This window comes from Anas acuta, chromosome 5 (genome assembly GCF_963932015.1).
Source record: "Anas acuta chromosome 5, bAnaAcu1.1, whole genome shotgun sequence".
In the NCBI taxonomy this organism is placed as follows: Eukaryota; Metazoa; Chordata; class Aves; order Anseriformes; family Anatidae; genus Anas; species Anas acuta.
Window position 1 is genome coordinate 58,507,246 of NC_088983.1, and position 18,719 is coordinate 58,525,964.

At 41.4% G+C, this 18,719-nt stretch overlaps 1 protein-coding gene across 2 annotated transcripts; it reads left to right on the top strand.

Moving 5' to 3' along the window:
• The first annotated feature begins 1,475 nt into the window (after positions 1–1,475).
• Positions 1,476–18,717, top strand: TCP11L1 (t-complex 11 like 1). 2 transcript variants are annotated; one of them, XM_068685080.1, is made up of 11 exons: positions 1,476–1,628; positions 1,931–2,084; positions 4,305–4,468; positions 6,911–7,043; positions 9,122–9,242; positions 9,813–10,033; positions 11,095–11,231; positions 11,671–11,867; positions 14,028–14,209; positions 14,776–14,948; positions 15,154–18,717. In XM_068685080.1, exons 3-11 carry the CDS (start codon positions 4,318–4,320, stop codon positions 15,387–15,389), a joined length of 1,551 nt encoding a protein of 516 aa, XP_068541181.1. In that variant the 5' UTR covers positions 1,476–1,628; positions 1,931–2,084; positions 4,305–4,317; the 3' UTR covers positions 15,390–18,717. The 2 variants fall into 2 exon arrangements, with proteins under 2 accessions (XP_068541181.1, XP_068541182.1); XM_068685081.1 differs by lacking the exon at positions 1,931–2,084 and having other exon boundaries at positions 1,546–1,628.
• The last annotated feature ends 2 nt before the right edge of the window (positions 18,718–18,719 follow it).

An 18,719-nucleotide genomic window follows, 5' to 3' on the forward strand; every position in this document is an offset into this window, starting at 1 on the left:
CTCTCCCTGTGCTCTGCTCTTGGAAGTGAATTTTAAGCTGAACAACTGTTCTTAACTGGCCCTGTACTTGTAAATGAATTAAGTTGCACTGATCTTTCATTTGTTGTGTGATGGATGGAGCGGAAGTAACATCTGCTTGATGTTCCACAGCTGTTCTTAAAGCTTGAGAGCCACCTGTACTGTGTCTGTAGATCACAACTTACTGTGCTGTTTTAAGCCAAAATGCCACTATATTGAGGAATAGCCAGGACCTTTCCCCAGCTGAATCCTCCTCTGTACCTTAAACTTCTACTGACTCTCTGGGGATGTAAAGGTATAAAGATATTCTGGATTTGTAGACAGTCTCACTTCAGTTGCTATAGAAGAAACTTTCTACAGCTAGTAATCATCATCTTTGCGCTACTCTACTGTCCTGTAGGTATTCCTGATGTTGCCAGCTGTAATCAGAGAAGGGTTGTAACAAATGAAGGGCTGATGAGGGGTCTTACAGTTGCATATTTTACCTATGCATACTCTCCAGTGAGTATGGTAAGTGAGTAGGTAAACTCTCTGGGTAACATACCCACTTGCAAGTAGGGAAAACATACAGCCTCATCACAGATCTCATTTTATCCCCTGTACTCAGCTCTGGTGAGGCTGCACCTCAAGTACTGTGTTCAGTTTTGGGCTCCTCTCTACAAGAAGGACATGGAGGTGCTTGAGCGGGTCCAGAGAAGGGCGACGAAGCTGCTGAGGGGCCTGGAGAACAAGTCCTTCGAGGAGCGGCTGAGGGAGCTGGGCTTGTTCAGCCTGGACAAGAGGAGGCTCGGGGTGACCTCATCGCTCTCTACAGGTACCTTAAAGGAGGCTGTAGCGAGGCAGGGGTTGGCCTGTTCTCCCACGTGCCTGGTGACAGGACGAGGGGGAATGGGCTTAAGTTGTGCCAGGGGAGGTTTAGGCTGGATGTTAGGAAGAACTTCTTTACCAAAAGGGTTGTTAGGCACGGGAACAGGCTGCCCGGGGAGGTGGTGGAGTCACCATCCCTGGAAGTCTTCAAAAGACGTTTAGATGTAGAGCTTAGGGATAGGGTTTAGTGGGGACTGTTTAGATGTAGAGCTTAGGGATAGGGTTTAGTGGGGACTGTTAACATTAGGTGAGAGGTTGGACTTGGTGATCTTGAGGTCTCTTCCAACCTAGAAATTCTGTGATTCAACTCCTGTGCAGTTCGGTTGTTCTCTTGCATCATCACCAAGCAGAGTTACTGTTGCCAGAAATCATGAATTGTTCCATAGCCAATGTGGTTAGAGCTGTGTCCTATTATGACAAAAAGCTAGTTTAAACGAGACCACTTTAAATGGAATGCTTTACTTTGTGGCCTGATAGAGAGAGGATGGAAGATAACCATGAAAACGAAGGAGGAGCAGCTTTTTACAGACAGTGCTTTTAAAAACAAAATCTTATTTGTAGCATATCGCAAAGCAGCCCTTCAGTCGCGTGTGGTGCCCGCTCCGAGAGCCGGGGGGGCCGTGCCGGGCCTGGCTCCTCCCCGGCGGCTCCGGGCCCGCCCCTGCGGCCGCGCTGAGGCGCCGCTGGCGGAGGCCGCGGCGGGCGGCGCTGCCCTGGGCCCGCTCCTGCTGCGGGCGGCGGCGGTAAGGAGGGGGCCGAGGGGACAGGGGACAGGGCACGGGGCCGGGGGAGCCGGGACAGGGCCCCGGAGCGCCGCAGAGCCCCGCAGGGCTGGAGCTGTGCGCTGGGAGGGGGGGAGATGGCGTGAAACGGGCCCGGGGGTGCCCTGGTTGGGGGCTGCTGGGCCGGGTGCAGGTGGTATCGGGGGGAAACGGCAAGGGGCCGGCGGTGCTGGGTGCCGAGAGCTGCTGCTGGGGAGGGAGAGCTGGCGGGCATGCGTTTAGGGAGGTGTTGTGCAGCTCCCTCACAGCAGGGTTTGTTCTAGGTGCCTTCTGGAAACAGCAGCGGTGATCCCGCAGAGAGGAGGAGGCTGCGCAGACACAGCAGGGCCAGCAAGTGTGCCCGCTTACCTCGTCTCTCCGGGCTGTCCTAGGCCAGATGGCGTGGGAGCTGTAGCCATTTTCCATCTCCGAAATAAGGTTTGTTTCTAACAAACGGCGTTTAAATACAACTCATTCCTTGTGCTTTCCAGCCCTGCTGTAGGCTGCAGGCTGTGCGGCCCAGCAGGGTGAGAACCGGGGGGCTGGTGGGTGCCTTGGCCCTGGCCTTCATCTTCTGTGGCCCTCCAGCAGCTCCCGGCTCTCCCACCTGCCTGCCCTCCGCAGGCACGCTGTGTCGCGCCCTTTCTGCGCTTCTGGAGGGTGGTGAGGGTGAAACACGGTGAGGGAGGGATGGCAAGGCACTGCCAAGGGTCAGGTGTGTTGGAGAGCTAAGTAGGGCTTCGTTGAGTCATCGTGCTTCATGGTGTCATTTCAGGAGGATGCTTTGTGGGTAGGAAGAGCAATCTAGGCTGGCTGAATGAATGTGGAAACCTTTGTGATGGTGCTTTTGTGCTAGCTGGATTAGACAATGCATTGCCCTCCTCTGTTTAACCTGACCTATCTTACATTTTCCATTTCAGATGTTGCTATCCTTTTCTTTTCTAACTGCTTCTTTATTACCAGACCTCATCCTCTTGCTGCTGGTGTGTTTGCAGCAGCAGGCCTTCTGCCCACCAGTGGCTTCCTGCTGGCTCTGTGCCTGTGTGCTGGTTTGGTGCTGTGCCTTATAGCCGGGGAGTTACTGACTCTCTCTCTTCAAGCTAGAGGTGGGGGTCATATATGGATCCAACAGTATCTGTGCTGATGTTGGTTTGCCTGTGTAGATTTATCCCGTGCTTTCTGTGCTCTGTTTTCTTGCCCAAAATCAAAATCAGACAGTGCTATGGACAATGACACAGAGACAGTGCTTGTTGTGTAGCTTGTGAGCCTAACAAGATGATGATCCTGAGTCATTGCTATAGAAGGAAAAATCATCTCTTCTGTGCCCCGAGTCTTCTGGCTGCCTTGTAGAATCACGTTGGTGCAGTCAATTTAGGTGCTGACGGAGTGAGGTTAGTTAGCACAGCTGTTGTACAGAGAAAAGAATCTCCGTGGTGCGTTTCGTATTTCTGTATTGTTGTTTGCTTATCTTCAGGCTGTTTATCCTCTTCTGTGTAGTTGTTGATGCTGTAAGTATTTTCTTCTCTTAGCTGCGAGGTGCCTTTGGAGGCTGTATCTTGCTGAGAGCTTCTTTCAAATTTGGAAAGCAGTGGCTGCTGGGAAAGTAGGTGAAAGAGGAAGCTGGTGTTTTTCCAGGAGCGAGCTTCCTTTTTTTTTTTTGGAAGACTCTCCCTGATTTTCTGCTTCAGAGAACATCCTGGTTATAGGATTGATTTAGAGAGGGATATTGTGCGAACAGATTTTCTAAAATTGAAGTCTGGATGGTAGCATCCTGTATGATGCAGAGTTTTTGATAGTAAGACATGCAAATTACATTCTTCTGAGGGAAATCTGAGTTATAAAATAAGTGAAAGTAGCGAATGGTGAGACGTGCTTTTCCAGGGGTCATTTTTTCAATGTATCGCCGGGTATATTGCAAGTATTTGTGATGTAATATAAACATTATTTAACGTTCCATATACCTTAATATTACTATTACCATGTTATTTATTGTCTTTTTTTTTTTTTTTTAAATCTTCCCGACATCATCACCATGCATAAATCATGACTCTTACATGGAATGAAATTAGGGGAGAAGAGCTTTATATTAATTTATCTCTAGTCCCTTTCCTGCTTCTTCATTAATTAGGGTGTCTTGGAGTGGAGACTGTAAGTTCTGATACGCTGAGACAGATCCCAGTTGAGGAGTTTGTTGTGTTCAGAATGCTTTATTGTGGCTATATAGTGGAGAAATACCTCACTTGGCATCATCTTTTTGTACAACGTGTCTGTAATACTGTTCAGAAAGCATTTTTCACTGCGTTTTTCACGTTTTTCATAAGCAGTACTAATAAAGAAAAATGAGTATATTTTTCCTTCTCATCTGCATGCAATGAGGCAAGGAAACAGTTTCAGATTTTTGAGAACTTACAAGGAATACAGATCAAGTAAATGGTAGCTGTGCTGAAAGCATCCCTTTTTGTGTAAGATGGGAAGTGAGTCACTGAGTCCAGGTCCCCTGCCATTATGGGAATGACATCATATAATTCCTCATAAGATTTCTTTTATTCTTATTTTTTTGTTAATTGAGAGAACTCGTGGTGATGTTTTCCCACTGAGCCATGTCAGAAAACCCTTGTTCATTCCCTTTTTCATCTTTATTTTTTCTTTTTCTGTAAGGAAACAACTGAAAATGTCTCAGAATCCTGACAAGCCCCATTCAAGCGAAGAAAAGTCGAGTGGTTTGGAGGATGGTCAGGAGAGCTTGGACAACCCGGATCAGTCTATCAGAAAAAGAATACGACAGAGTGCTCCAGGTTCATACAGAGATGATACACCAAAGTGTAAGCAAAACTGCTTAAAAAAATACACAATTCTGTATTTTTTTCAGCGGAGACAATCATGATTTTTTATAGTATTTCGTGTAAGTTTGACTGCTTAGTTATTAAATATTGTACAACTCCTGATCACTTGCTTTGACGCTATTCATGACACCTTTTTTCCCATTTTGTTATAGCATGTAATTGTCCACCATAACCATGTTGTTCAGAGCCACAAATGGCTTAGGTACTTTTGTCTGTCTGCGTTCGCAGAGAGGATAAGCACTCCTCCAGTACAGTGTAGCTAAACTGACGCTGCTGTTCGCATTATCAGCTGAACCTTCTGGATTGTTGCAGCCTCTGTTTTCGCTGCAGGGCAGGGAAGGCTGTTATTAACCAAATAATGTCCTGTCGTTTTCTTCCCCTCCTCCCCAAGCAAACAGAGATGGAAAGTTTATATTTTCAATCCTAGTACCACTTCTACTGTCAAGGAGTTTATAGGACTGTCGTAGTGTAAGTTTGTTCCTAGGGCATGTTTGCTCTGTCATTTTGCTTTTAACATCAGGATCTGGGTGCAATATCTGTATTTCTGGCAAATCTGTAGATAAAACAAAGAGAAAGGCTTTTGGTCCCAGGGATTCAGATCAAAGGGACAGAATTGCTCAGGTAACTATTGCCGTATTTCTGTAGGGAGAGTTTCAGGATGTAACATTTTATTATTTTTATTTTTTAATGGTGTTCATTATTACTTGAGGTTTAATGTTCTCTTAGCATCATGTTACACGAGGAGATGCATTGAATGGAATTCATACTCTTACATCTTGGTTGCTTGATAGGAAATTATAGAAAAAATATATAAGGGAGAGAGGCTATGGATGCATGAAAATAAAATTCATTGTACTGTCCTGTTCTGCACTGTACCACAAACGAGTCATCAGTCTCAAGCCCTCCCCTCTTGGAAGGGAGCAGATATATTATGAGAATGGAGTAACATGATTTAAGAGCATTCTTTGGTAAATGAAAGAGTCTCTTAGCTTTTAGTGCGTCTCCTGCTAGGGTGAAGTCATTTGGCAGTTGGACAAGAGCACTCTCATTCAGCTAAGAACCTCCTTGTGCGGCTGCTTCTCAGGACAGCAATTCTTGCTGTGTTCCCAGAGTCACTGTGCAAGGCTAAGCTCCAAGCAGAAGGAAGCCAGGGTTGAAGAGTGCTGCATGAAAAGAGTGAGATGTTAATGAAAAATTAGCACGCTGCATATATTCTTGGAATTACACTCTATATACTTGGAACAGCTTTGAGAGGCAGACAAGTGAAGGACAGTTAGTTTTAAAGGGCCCTTTCTGTGTTGCTAATTTAAGTCCAGTCAAAGTGGATTATGAAATGAGACAGTCACGCTAGTTTTTCCAAAACATCTCAGTGAACACAGCCCATGAAGATCCCTGTCTGGTTTCTTAAATTTGAGGAATTACCATACTGCTCCTGTGCCCAGGCCATCGTTGAAGTGAATGAACTCCAGAGAGGGGACACGATGCAGTGTGGCAGTTCTGCTGTGTGGTTTCCCTCTTTCTGTGCAGCTACGTGTTAAATGGAGGAACTGAGGTGAATGTTGCCCTCTTCGTCTGCTCCACCTGAGGACGCTCATGATTTAGCCTTCTCCCCCTTCTCAAATACCTGGCCCAGGGGAAAGCTGCTTCTAACCATGGGCTTGGCATTGCAGGCACTGCTGTTAGCACAACTAGGAGGAAGCTTTACCACAAAGAATCGGTGGCAACAAGTTGCAGTTGGCTTCAGTGGGGACAGGGTCGCTCCTCTAACCAGCACAGCCTACACCCTCGGCACCTTCTCTGCCTTTACGTTGTCTCATTCTTAGGGCTGAGACACTTCCTGCACTTACAGCAGTGGCAGCAGCACCCTTCCCAGGGAGAAGGATGTCAGGTAACCCAGAACAATTAGGAGCAGTAATTACCCGTGCATGCAGGAAGCAAATGAAGTTTTTTGAAACTGTCACTGCCCCTCTGCTACCTAACAGGTGTCTGGAGTCGGGCACTCACTGCCTGCATCTCCTGCCTGGTGAAAACTGGGGGAAGCTGCAGTGAAGGTGCTGGTGTTTGTATGATTTCTTTGCGTAGTATGGAGAAAGATGCAGTTAAGCAATTCTAAAGAAGTAATTTTTTGAGGTTGGCCTTTTTTTTTTCTTTTTTAACAAAGAGCTCAATGTAATTTAAAAGCAATTGACATAACAAGCCCAGAATATCAACTGGGGTTTGCTCCTTGGTTTCCTAAAGTGCTCCAAACCTGTGTCATCTGCCAGCTGGGGAGAGGAGGGGAAGGAAGAGAAGAGCTTTTGGTGATACTGTCTTTTGGCCTGCTGTGCTGTCAAGAAGGTGGAAAGGGTCCAAAAGTATTAGCAGACGCTTTTCCACAGATTTTTCTGGGTAACTGTCTCACAGTTTAATTTTACATTGCAGCCAGCCCTCCTCGGCCTGTGTCGGTGGAAGAGCTCATGGAAACAGCCAAGGGAGTAACCAACATGGCACTAGCACATGAAATTGTTGTGAACGGAGACTTCCAGATCAAACCAGCTGAGTTACCAGAACACAGGTGAGACTGGTACTGAACAGACACACAAACAAAATCCTCATCGGTAGAACTGCAGAACGGTTCTGGGGGAGCAGGTAAAGGCTCCAGCCAGTCTTGCTGGGCAGTGCTTGGTAGGAGAAGCCTAAAAAAAGCATTCAGAAGTTAAGCATGCGGTTCTGCTTCCCCAGAAACATGTACGTGTGAAACGCAAACCTTCTGGGGTAATTGTTTGGGCGTATGTGGTGTGACTCCCACTATGGTACACTTGGTCCACACTGGAACCAGAGTGTTGTCTGCAGGTGTCATAGCTACTCTGCTTTTGAGAGTCCCCCAGAGTTCAGAGCTCAAGCAGTGATTTGATCTGTCTTCTCAGCACTGCCTCTCAGCGTCTGCCTGTCTGCTAGACAAACCCAGGCACTTCTGTCCAGTCCTCATCTCGTTTGTTGTGTTACTTGCAGGTTGTGTGCAATTAATTCATGTGTGGTCCCAGAACCTGGCACCTCTCTGTCCTGTACAAATTCTGTCTCTGAAGCAAATGCTGGGAAAGTATGCCTAAGGCAGGCAAAGCTCCCCATTCTGGGTTATTTTCTGTGTCCCAGCACAGAAGGTCCACCCTGGGGGAACTTCCATCGGGTATTTGCTGCTTGCAGTTGATGGCTGACAAAAAATTCTTCATATAAAATCCCACAGCTAGAACAGCGCTTTTCAATTAAGTGTCTGCTTTTGCTCCTTGTTTGTTCTTAGGGATTTCTTACTTAAAATGTGCTGTGATAGTGGATAACTTTTCTGGTATGCCTTAGCGTCATGAAATTGATCTCAGCATTTTTCAGAGAAGGAGTTTAGCAAGTTTTTCCACCCTTTCTTCTTCTCTCCACCCCCTTAATAATAATAATAATTATATATATATAAAAAAAAAGGAACAATTCTGTACTTTGGTAATTTGGATACTTTTGCTCACCGATTCTAAACAGTAGCTGTAATTCATCAGAGTGGCTGATTTGCATCTCTTCACCTGCTTGCAGAAGCAGATGTATTGCAGAGATCAGCTTACCCAGAGCGCCTGGGCTTTGTGACAGGCCAGGGCTGCTCCCAGGAAAAGATCGCTGTATTAGGCTCTAGTGAAGGTTTTGGTGGCAGTTATTTACCACCTCAAAAAGAAAGAGCAGCCCTTCAGATTTTTTTGAAGAGGGACACTGACATCTTCCATGGATTAAATGTGTTTTTATGTTTGTGCATAGCTCGGAGGCTCCCAGAGCTTGAATGTACACGCAGAGAAGTGCTTTGAGGAAAAAGCAGCTGGGATTGTAGTTGCACTTGGATGCACTTAGAGTAAAACACGTCACTGGCTGCTCTCAGAGCACGCTGCATACCTCTGGGCACTGCCTGCACTCCGCTGCACACGGAGTGAATGCCCTGTGAATCTGTGGCGTTTGGTATGGGCATTCTTTGTGTGCACACATGTGTGAGTGTTTCACTTCAGTGCTGAATTTAAGCCTGCTGTAAACAGGAGGCTGCCTGCTGAGGAGAAGTAGCCTTCAGTATTTTGAATTACCCATTGCTTCTGAAGCAGTCGAATTCACTTATTGTTTATACAAACTGAACCAGGACTTCAGCTCAGCATAATCACAGTATTTGTGTTGAAATGCAGAAGCTTTCATGGCAGGGAAGTTGCTTCATTTCTGTTATGTTTACTTAATGAATTTGACTTAGTAGAATTGCATTTACTTAGTGAGGCTCTTCAGAGGAATGCCAATACTGTGCTTTTGAAGATGAGGTATAATTTTTATCATTTTTTTTTTTTAATGCTAATGGTATAATTCAGAGGTAGCATTGGACAGCTGCTTTCAAGGATTGTAATTGGTAGCTTTCTTTGTGTGTGTGTAACCATGTATTAGGGCATGAGCCATTCCAAATCCTCTGTTTAGTTTTTCTTGCCTGAGTAACTTAAAATGAGAGATTTCTTCCGTCAATTCTCCCGTACCCATTATTACATTATGTTCATATATTGTATGCTTTTCTTCAGGAGCTGCAAGTATTTGCATAAGGTGGTGCAGAGACAAGTATTGGTCTTTTTTTTAACTGGTCATATTTATCTACAGCTTGGAAAAAAAAGTAAGAGATATTGTGCATAAAGCTTTCTGGGATTGTCTGGAAGCTCAGCTAAAGGAGGATCCACCGACATATGACCATGCAATTAAACTATTGGGAGAAATTAAAGAGGTAAGAGGATACTTTAAAAGAGTGAATTACTGCATTTGTGTAGCTGTGTTGATGTGAATGGGCAAAGGAGGTTGAAGTTTGTTTGTAAAGGAGCCTCTTGATCCTTTTCATTATTGTACAGTTTTCTGTGAACTCAAGTGAGTTGTATAACCCCAGGAGCAACTTGAATGTACAAACAAATACGAAACAATGTAAGATGAATAAGAGGTAGGTGGTAATGCTAGTTTCATAACTCCAAGCTTCCTCTATGTCATGACAGTGGCATTAGTTATGGAATCACTGAGGTGCCCCAGCACTGGGCTGACAAAAGTCAAGCACAATAGCCTGAAGTATGATCTGTACTACAAAGCATTTACTACTTTGTAACTTCAGTATCATAAAGGATAAGGTGAAACATTTGAATGTGGAGTTGACAAATGACTCTGTGGTCTTGTTTAAAAAAAAAAAAAAAGAGATTCCACTTTTAAATGGCAATTAGTTTAAATAAAAAGTGGTTCAATAACTGCTATGATCCTTGTAGCGTTTGATGTGGTAGAACTCTTAACGCACAGTTAAAACTTTCTGTTTCAGACTCTCCTGTCTTTCTTGTTGCCTGGCCATACAAGACTAAGAAATCAGATTACAGAAGTTCTTGATCTGGATTTGATAAAACAGGAGGCAGAGAATGGGGCCCTGGACATTTCTAAGTTGGTAGAATTTGTTATTGGAATGATGGGGACTCTCTGTGCTCCAGCTCGTGATGAAGAAATAAAGAAACTGAAAGATATTCATGAAATAGTCCCTCTGTTCAGGTACCAAAATGGTATTTATTCATCATATTGAGAGCCATTTAAATAATTTTAGGGATGTGTGACTGGGGAGGGGGGGTACGGGATTCCACTAGGATGACCTGCAATTCTTCCTAGAAAAGAAAGAGTTACAGGGAAGGAACTATAGCAGTGGTTGTGAAGGGGAGATGCCCCAGAAGTCGTTATCAAGGACCCTGTATTTTCTGGTGTATTCTATTTGGCTCCTGCTTATTACAGAAGGACATTTTCTTAAAAGCCAGATAAGTATGTATAAACTTCCAGATAGCAGGTGAATGATCAGTTTATATCAGGATTTAATATCAACAGCAGAAGGGAGAGGGGAAAAAAGCAGTTGGGGTCATAGGAAAAATGTGTGACTGTTCTTCAGCTAGTTCTTCTTTTACCACCTGTTTGAGCCCTCTCTCCCTGCAGTATAACATGCTGCTAGTTCTAACAGGAGTGTAGGTACTGCAGCTGGGAGCAGAGAAGTTTCTGCTTTGTCACCGTGTTCTCAGTTGATCAGATCAAGGTCTCAACAGTTAGAGGAAATTTTATTAACTCTGCTTTCTAATCTGATAACCTTCCAAGAGTCGAGGATTGATGTGGCAGAAAGACTGCCAGCAGGAATTAGGCTGCTTTGAAATTAAGGTATTTTTTGCCTTTTTTTTTTTTAAATCTTGGTTTTAATTATTCCCTTCCCACTGAGGTTGGCTGTGTAGGCTGCCAAAAGATGGTTTGCAAGCTTGGAAACCCAGATGTCTTTTTGTGTCTTCAACATACGATATTGCACAATGGGGAGTATAACCTTTGAAGCTAGTGAAGTTAATTCTACAGAGACTTTTTTTGCAGGAGAGCAAGTTTTAGTCATACTTGGAAGATACACGTGCATATATGTGCATACTTGCTCAAGCTTTCTCTCTGCCTAACACTCTTAAAGTAAGCACATCGTTAATGTTTCCCATGCATGTTTTTGCTCTTTCATTAGACAGTCTGCAATAAAGCTTGTAAATATAACTTCTTAAACATCTGAAACCTTGAATAACTTTTTCTGTTTGTTTGTTTAGAGCCATTTTCTCTGTATTAGACCTAATGAAAATGGATATGGCAAACTTCGCTGTCAGTAGTATTAGGCCAAAATTAATGCAGCAGTCTGCTGAATATGAAAGAAAGAAGTTTCAGGAGTTTCTTGAGAAACAGCCAAGTATGACTTTGTTCCTTTCTTTCTTCCCCTCTGACCTCTCAATAAACTGTGTGTCTTTGCTTGTAGATAATGAAAATAAATTGGATTTTATTGTAAGTTCTATATAATTCATATAGAAAATGACAGCTTGTGCCCCAAAACAGTGGTTTGAAAAAAACTACTGGAACAACAGTTCTGCACTTCGTGCGCTGGAGTTTAGTTTCATTTCAGTATGATGTAGGTAATCATTAGCTAACATCATCTTACCTGATTTCTGTAGCTGTGGCGTTTTAATATTGCATTAAGCAAAACATCAAAAACAACAAATAAAATGCATGTCAATAAATGGTATCCTGGATATTAGGAATAATAATTAATGGGATTATTTGGAAATTAGCGGTGGAAAAAAATAACTTTGAAAATTATTTTTTAACAAGACTTTTTTTTCTCTCTCTCTCAGATTCTTTAGACCTTGTCATGAACTGGTTGCAAGAAGCAGCAGATGATCTTGAGAAGCTGAGAAGTAACAGGTTACCTCCCCACGGCAGTGGTGATGGTGCTGCTGGTGAAGCTTCTGCATTGTGCCCCACTGCTGTACAAAATCAGGCATATCTGAAGCTACTCAAGTGGGATCACATGAACAGGCCTTTCCCAGAAGTAGGTGTTTAATAGGAAAATTGATTTCTGTTCTACTACTTTTACTTTCCTGGGATATAACAGAAACTGTTCTAATTTGTAGCCTTTCTGCAAGTACAACACTAAAATATTTATCTCTTGATTGAATTCTTGTGGCTCTTCTAATACACGCTTCTTTTTCAGTATTGAAACTTAGTTGGAAAAGAGGAGCCAGTTGTTTCCGTTCTGTTCCTGATACTTGCCTGCTGAGCAGGTGTTGCTCTTCTCTGTGCCTTTGTCTCCTCTCTGGTAGCTTATTAATTCATGGAAGTTGCCTGGGGTAGGACAGAACAAAGTGTTCATGGATTGTCTGGCACTGAGGTTTTATTTCCTTTGGGTCTGCACCCCCAAGCTCTCCTTTAAATATGAATGGTCTTTTTATCAAGTTTGCAATAACATCATCTTGTGGGGGATACAGTAATTGTAAAAAAAAAATAAGTTGCAGGGAGTTTTGGGGTAAATGAGCAGCCATTTCTGTTATTCTCAGAGTATGGAAACTGGTTTTAGTAGCTGCTTCTCAAAGGACTGGTCCAGCGTAAGTATCAGAGTTTGGAAACTGCTATAAAACATGGTTCTTTGCAGCTTTATCATCACTCAGCTGTTTCTCTTTGTTCTGGAGAGGTTAAATCTTTGGTTCAAAATCTTTCCAGCCGCCCTTAGAACTGGAGCTACTTTGTAAATTCAGATTGTCAGAGAGAAAAGATGGATGTTAGTGGAATGGGGTCCTTCCTGTGATTAGGTGTTCTTTTTTTTGGAGCAGAAGGACAAAAAAGTCATGGTGGGGAAAAAATAAACGGCTTCTTGTCCATCCATCAGGAGGGCTTTTTTGCAATGTTTTTATAGAAACCACAAGGCAGAAAAGTTTATCATCTTTTGTGTTCTTTCAGATGTATTTGAGAACTTTCTGTATGCACTGAAAAAACTTTAAGAATTTAAGTTCAGATTGTTCAACAGGAATTATACTGAGTATATCTTTATTTGCTTGTGCTATATCTTAACACGAGTAGTGTCTCTTAAAATATATGCATTTTCAGGTTTGACAGGATTAAAACTTGTTTGCACTATGAACTCTTTAACTGAAATCCTTCAGTTATTAACTGAAACTTTCACTTTTCTTGTGAATTAACATAGTAGTCATGAAAGTGAGAGAATAAAACAATTCATTAGAGGTAACAACACAGTACAGGTTATTAGCATAGTCCAGTCAAGCTATCTTTGTTTTGAACTTGTTAGCCCAGAAGTTTTTTTTCTTTTCCCAGGAAGTCATTTTGTAATGGTTCATCAGAAAATTTCTTATGCCGCCTTTCTCAGAAGCATTCGAGTCTGGTCACTAAGTCAGCATGTCAGATGAGACTGATTTGATCAAATAGGCTTGTGTGTGTTTGATATCGTAATGCAGAGTATTGCAACATATTTACAGTGTAGTATTGTGTGTTTCATTTATTATTATATATAAATATAGCCTAATTTTATATTTCTAATATAGTATACAATTTTATGTATCAAAAGATGTGTGTATTTGTATTTCCAACCTCTTAAACTATTTTGGAGAGAAGAAAGGGTAGAAACGATTGCCCTTTTATCCATAGGGATCAGGTCATAGAATAATTTAGACTGGAAGGGACAGCTGGAGATCAGGTCGCCCGATCTGCTCAAAGCAGGGACAGACAGAGCAGGTTGTTCAGGGCTGTATTTATTCAGGTTTGAGTGTCCCCAGGGATGGAGACTCCACAGCCTCTCTGGGCAAACCTGTTGCTGGCAGAGCGAGCTGTAAGTTTCAGTGGCTTACTTTATAGGCAGTGTTTAATGCAAACTTAGTGTGGCATGCTGGAATCTGAGGTCTAAGAGTGATTTGGCAACCTTCTGCAGGAAGCTCAGGGAAGATGGATTTCTTATTCTGGCTTCTAGACATACTGCTTTAGAGACTTCTGTGCTGGGTTTTTCTTAGCCTAGTGCATGGTTTTGATATTGCTGTCTCATATAATGTCTAGTAAAAACAATGGGGTTTGTTTGGTTTTGGTAAATACCGTGAAAGAATTTAGGTTTCACAGTTTCCTGAATTAGCTCTAGCTAGCATCACAGTGGCACTTCACGGGCTAGCTTACAGACTTAATTCTGTGCTGGATTTCCCATTCTTTGCAGACAGTGCTAATGGACCAGAGCCGCTTTCAGGAAATACAGCTGGAACTGGAACAACTCCTCTTGACCGGGACTGTCCTTTTGGTCGTGTTCAGTGCAGCAGGCTCAGCACTTGTTGATATTCCTGGATTTGCTGAGAAAATCAAAACCATTGTCAAGGTGCTGCTGACAGGAATGCATCTTCCGTGAGTACTGAATGCTCCTGCTCGCACAGAGGCAGGTGTAGGTAGTTCAGGCTGATGATTTTTGTTCACCTTACTGACAGAGAGCCATTTTTTTTCTTGATTTGTTCTTTTCTGATAAAGACATACTCAGTTTTTCAAAGTGTGTTACTTACAATACCTGGTTAGAGCCCTGTAAGCAGAAGCTGTGCTCATGGTTTCCAGCCAGGATCCCTTGAGAATTTGAGTGTGCTACAGTAAGCTGCTTGCAGGTTTAGATTGCTGTACACATTGTGGGTTGACAATTATTTTTCACATTAGTCTGAGCTGCCTGTGCAGACAAAGTCAACTCTTACTGGTATAGATCGTTCAGGCTGGAAATCTTTAATGCTGTCCATCTCCTTGTTTTCTGTCTCATTTTTTTAAATACATTTTATATATATTCTTTATGGTTCTTGCATTATCTGGATTACTCTTCTATTAAGTTCAATAAATAAGGCAAATATACTTGGATAGTTTGTTTTCAAAAGGTGAGAAAAGAGTGTGTAAGTAAAGTAGCTGAGTAATGCTGTCTACTCCATATTCTCCAGCGCCTTTAACCTGAAGGAATCTTTGGCTGCCATCGGTGAAAAGGTGTGCGCTGAAGTCAACAGCTGCCTTTCCCAGCACGGGTTTACACCATTCACAGCTGAGAGAGAGACTGTACTTAAAGGACAAATCCAAGCCGTGGCCAATCCTGATAACACCATATGTAAACTAATAGGTATGTTTTGACAAAAACGCTCTGTTCTCAAGTGACAAATTGTCTCTACTCATAAAACTGTTGGTGGCATGTCATGCATGCATTCTCAGTTAGTTTGTTTCAAATAGTTGTTTACTGCGTTGGGTGTTTTACGTGAGATGACAACCTTTCTAAGTGACTGTCTCTTTCAAAAAACAAACCAAAACCCTTGGTCCAATTTTTCCAGATTCTCGAATCCAAAAGTTTCTGGAGAATTATCTTGCATCTAGTCACCAGAAATCATTACCTGCTATTCCTGGAGGATTAGGTCCTATTCAAAGAGAGCTGGAAGAGATTGCTGTCAAGTACGTCCGTCTGGTCAACTACAACAAAATGGTCTTCAGCCCTTATTATGATGCTGTTCTTGCCAAAATACTGACCAAGGAAGAATCCCAACTTGCAGGGAAGTCAAAAGAATCTTAAACGCAGTTTGCTACCAATACAGTATTAAATTTGTCAGCTATTTTAAAAAAATGCACCAATATTTGTCTAGGAAAACAGCTTTTCATGTAAACACCAGTTCCTTTTAACTCACTAGTGATGACTAATGAGGAAGATCAATGAATTGCAATAAGGGTTCTGAAGGAAATGATGAAAGAGAGATGCATTTATAATGTAAGTTTGCAATGTTGGGAGGGGGAATGTCCTGGTAGTTTTCTGGCTGCAATTTTTAGATTTTTGAGTGGGTGCTAGGTAGGGTAAGTTTAAGAACCAAACTTTGTTTTTAAGTGGATCATTTTAGGGCTTTTTACTCTAATTTATCATGAATTTATTTTAATTCATTCAGAGATTAACAGTGGTCCTTCCCTGCAGAGGTGATTTGGCTTTAAAAAGATCTTACTTTAAAGACTTCAGAAGTAAGCTAAAATTGTAGATAGGAGAAACTTTAACAGGCAGAAAACAAAGCCAAACAGCACTTTACTGTAACATTATGGTTAGTATGGTAGACTACTAGTTTTTTCTGCATTTTTGATAGCGTTTTTTTGCTGTTTACCTTCAGATGTTACAAAACACAATATATTTTTGTAGCAAATTTTCTGGTTATTGGGTAACTGTCCTCTGCTTTGTACAGTACTTACAAAGGTGGCAATCTTATAGATTGCAGCTGTTATTTATCTCTTGTAAAGTCTTCAGAAAGGCAGAGCTAAAATGTTTTGATAAAAGTGGCATTTCTTACCTTTTTTTTGCAAGTAGTTTACTCCTTTTTACGTGAAATAGTACTTTTAAAGTAAATCTTTGTCATTTTCAGAAGGTGGATTTTAAGTGTGTGAAACTTTAGGCTGAAAATTTTACTTGTTTTTTAAAACTACAACTTGAGGTGGTTGCATATTCAATTATGTTTTTGAAACTATCCAGGAAGTGCAGAGCACTATCAGAAGTGTGCATGAATTTAAATTTACAGTGGGAAGTGAATTATTTAGTGTTCGTTTGAATACACAGGGAATATTTTCAATATATTTTTTTTTTTACTTCATAGAGGTGTTCTTGAAACTTGAAATATTTTTAGATATTGAATTTAATTAGTTACATGTTGTATAGATGATTGTTCACAGAAGAGCTCAGTGATCTTACAGCCTTATTGCAATTTCAAACTCAGCTAGGAGGTAAGTACCTTTTGAAGTTTTCCTCTAGTTATTGGGCATACCACTATTACAGTAATCAAAATTTGATGAATTAATGAAAACAAAGTTCATAATTAATAATAGCAAGTGTCCTAAATGCTAGACTGTACCCAAAATAAAATGTGTGTTCTTCTTTAAATACATATATATATGTAAAATAAATAAATGGCCCTTCTATTGCTAACATCCAGGTTTGTTTTATTAATCAACAAGTCAACCAAATTAATAGGCCTTCTAGAAGGAAGCACTTAATTATGAATCATTGTTAATGCTTTCCTTTCCAGCTTTGCTTTAGATGTCAGCATGGATATAGACGCACTAAATTTGAGTTTGGATGAAGGCCTTTTGTTTTCTATTAGCCTGTGCAACTATTAAACCATTTTTTCTCGTTCATTACAAATCTGCTTTCCCCAAAGGGAAAAAAAGAAACGTCCCTGTAGCAAGAGCTCACCAGCTCAGACAAGTGATTTTTTTCCCTTGGCTAAGTTTACTCAAATAGTAAAATTGATGTCTGTCTTTGCATCTCTTCGGTAACTCAAAAATGAGTAGGTTTTTGATGTGGTCTATTTATTTGTTTGAATCAGCTATGGTTACTACAGAGGTCTTCAAGAGTGCTGCATCTGCTTAATGTACTTTGTTATTAATGCAGATTCCACCTTGAAATACAGTCTCTAGCTCTGCAGCTCCAAAAAATTAATTCAGTGGTCAGGATAACAAAAAAGCTACCCAAAACATTATTTCTAGAGTTTGGGAAAAAAAAAGAAAAAAAGAAAAACAGAAAAAACTGTTTTCCTTTTTATAACTGAGTGTTGCTGAAGTTAGAAATTGCTGCTGTTATTTTACATTTTACTGTTGCCTAGAGGCTTCTTTAAAAGACCCCTATGAACTAAGCACATTACAAAAAGTTAGATGCTGTAGGTGATGGTGTGAAGGATGTGGGAAGGAACAACATCACGGTGAAACAACGTAGTTGGAAAAGTACATGACTGATGACAGAATGAATGGGACTAAATTATGAATAGATAAAATTGTACTTACTTAATCTAGGCGATGGCTGCTCCCAGTTCTGGAATTCAGGGTCCATGGCTGCCAGCTCCCTGTTACTCTGACATCAAGGCATGGATTGTGCTGCTGCTAGTGCATGCGTATTGCTCGCTGGGTCGATGCAGTAAGTCCCATCTCTCCTCTCAGTAGGGGTTTGCTGTAGAAAAATGCGCAATACTTAGAGCTGGCTCCTCTCTCACCTTTGGGGTTACACACTGGGAATGAGCACCTCAATTTTTGTAAGCTTTTGTAGGCCTTTCAGCAGCAAAAAGATCTAAAGAGGCTGTAATAATTACCCACAAGTATAAATTCCATTAGTGATTTTTCCCTGTTTGTTTTTTAATGCTAGTGGTTGACAAATAGTTTCTCCACATTGTCTTTAAAAGAGATAGGCAAATATCATTAAGTGACAAAGCAAAAAAGAAATACTAGGATTGATGAGACCAGACCTTACCTCCATGTGAATATTCATATGGGTATACGTACGTTGTTTCCATCTTTCAGTCTGGTAGATACCAGCAGTGACCTGCAGTCATCTCTACTGCTGGTGGTGGAATTGTCTTCCAACTTGTCTGACAAGTATCTTAATTCCTGTAGTTCACGGGGTTCTTGTGGTCTTACAAGAATGCAGTTCTGAATAGGCGATTACCAATTAAAATTAAAGTATACGTAGAAACTGCTTCAAAAGTTCATATAGCCTTTTTGTTAGCTGGTTTGAAAATAACAAGTTAAACTATGTAGCTAATATATTAACATTTAGCTTTGTATATTATAAAGTGGAAGACCAATGCAGATATATCCAGGAGGGGATTGTGTTAGCTAGTACACCTGGACAATCAGCATTAGATTTGTACCAAGTATTGTTACGATGGTGTCATCTTTAAACAGTCATGGAATTAAAAGCAAAAATATACTGTATCCTCTAGAAGAATTGAAAAAAAAAAAAAAAAAAGCTAATTCTAATATGTACGCTCTTACCAATTTCCTGTGATGGTTTTAATTCTTATTAACATTGTTCTTGAAGTGGCTGAGTAATATTTAAAAAGTAATTTATTGTGTTTGAATAAAACCAGAATGAGGCATGACG

Coding starts and splice junctions, on each gene's coding strand:
- TCP11L1 (XM_068685080.1), top strand. CDS start 4,318: ATGTCTCAGAATCCTGACAAGCCCCATTCAAGCGAAGAAAAGTCGAGT. Junction 9,243..9,812: donor TATTGGGAGAAATTAAAGAG/GTAAGAGGATAC, acceptor TTTCTGTTTCAG/ACTCTCCTGTCTTTCTTGTT. Junction 14,949..15,153: donor CACCATATGTAAACTAATAG/GTATGTTTTGAC, acceptor CAATTTTTCCAG/ATTCTCGAATCCAAAAGTTT.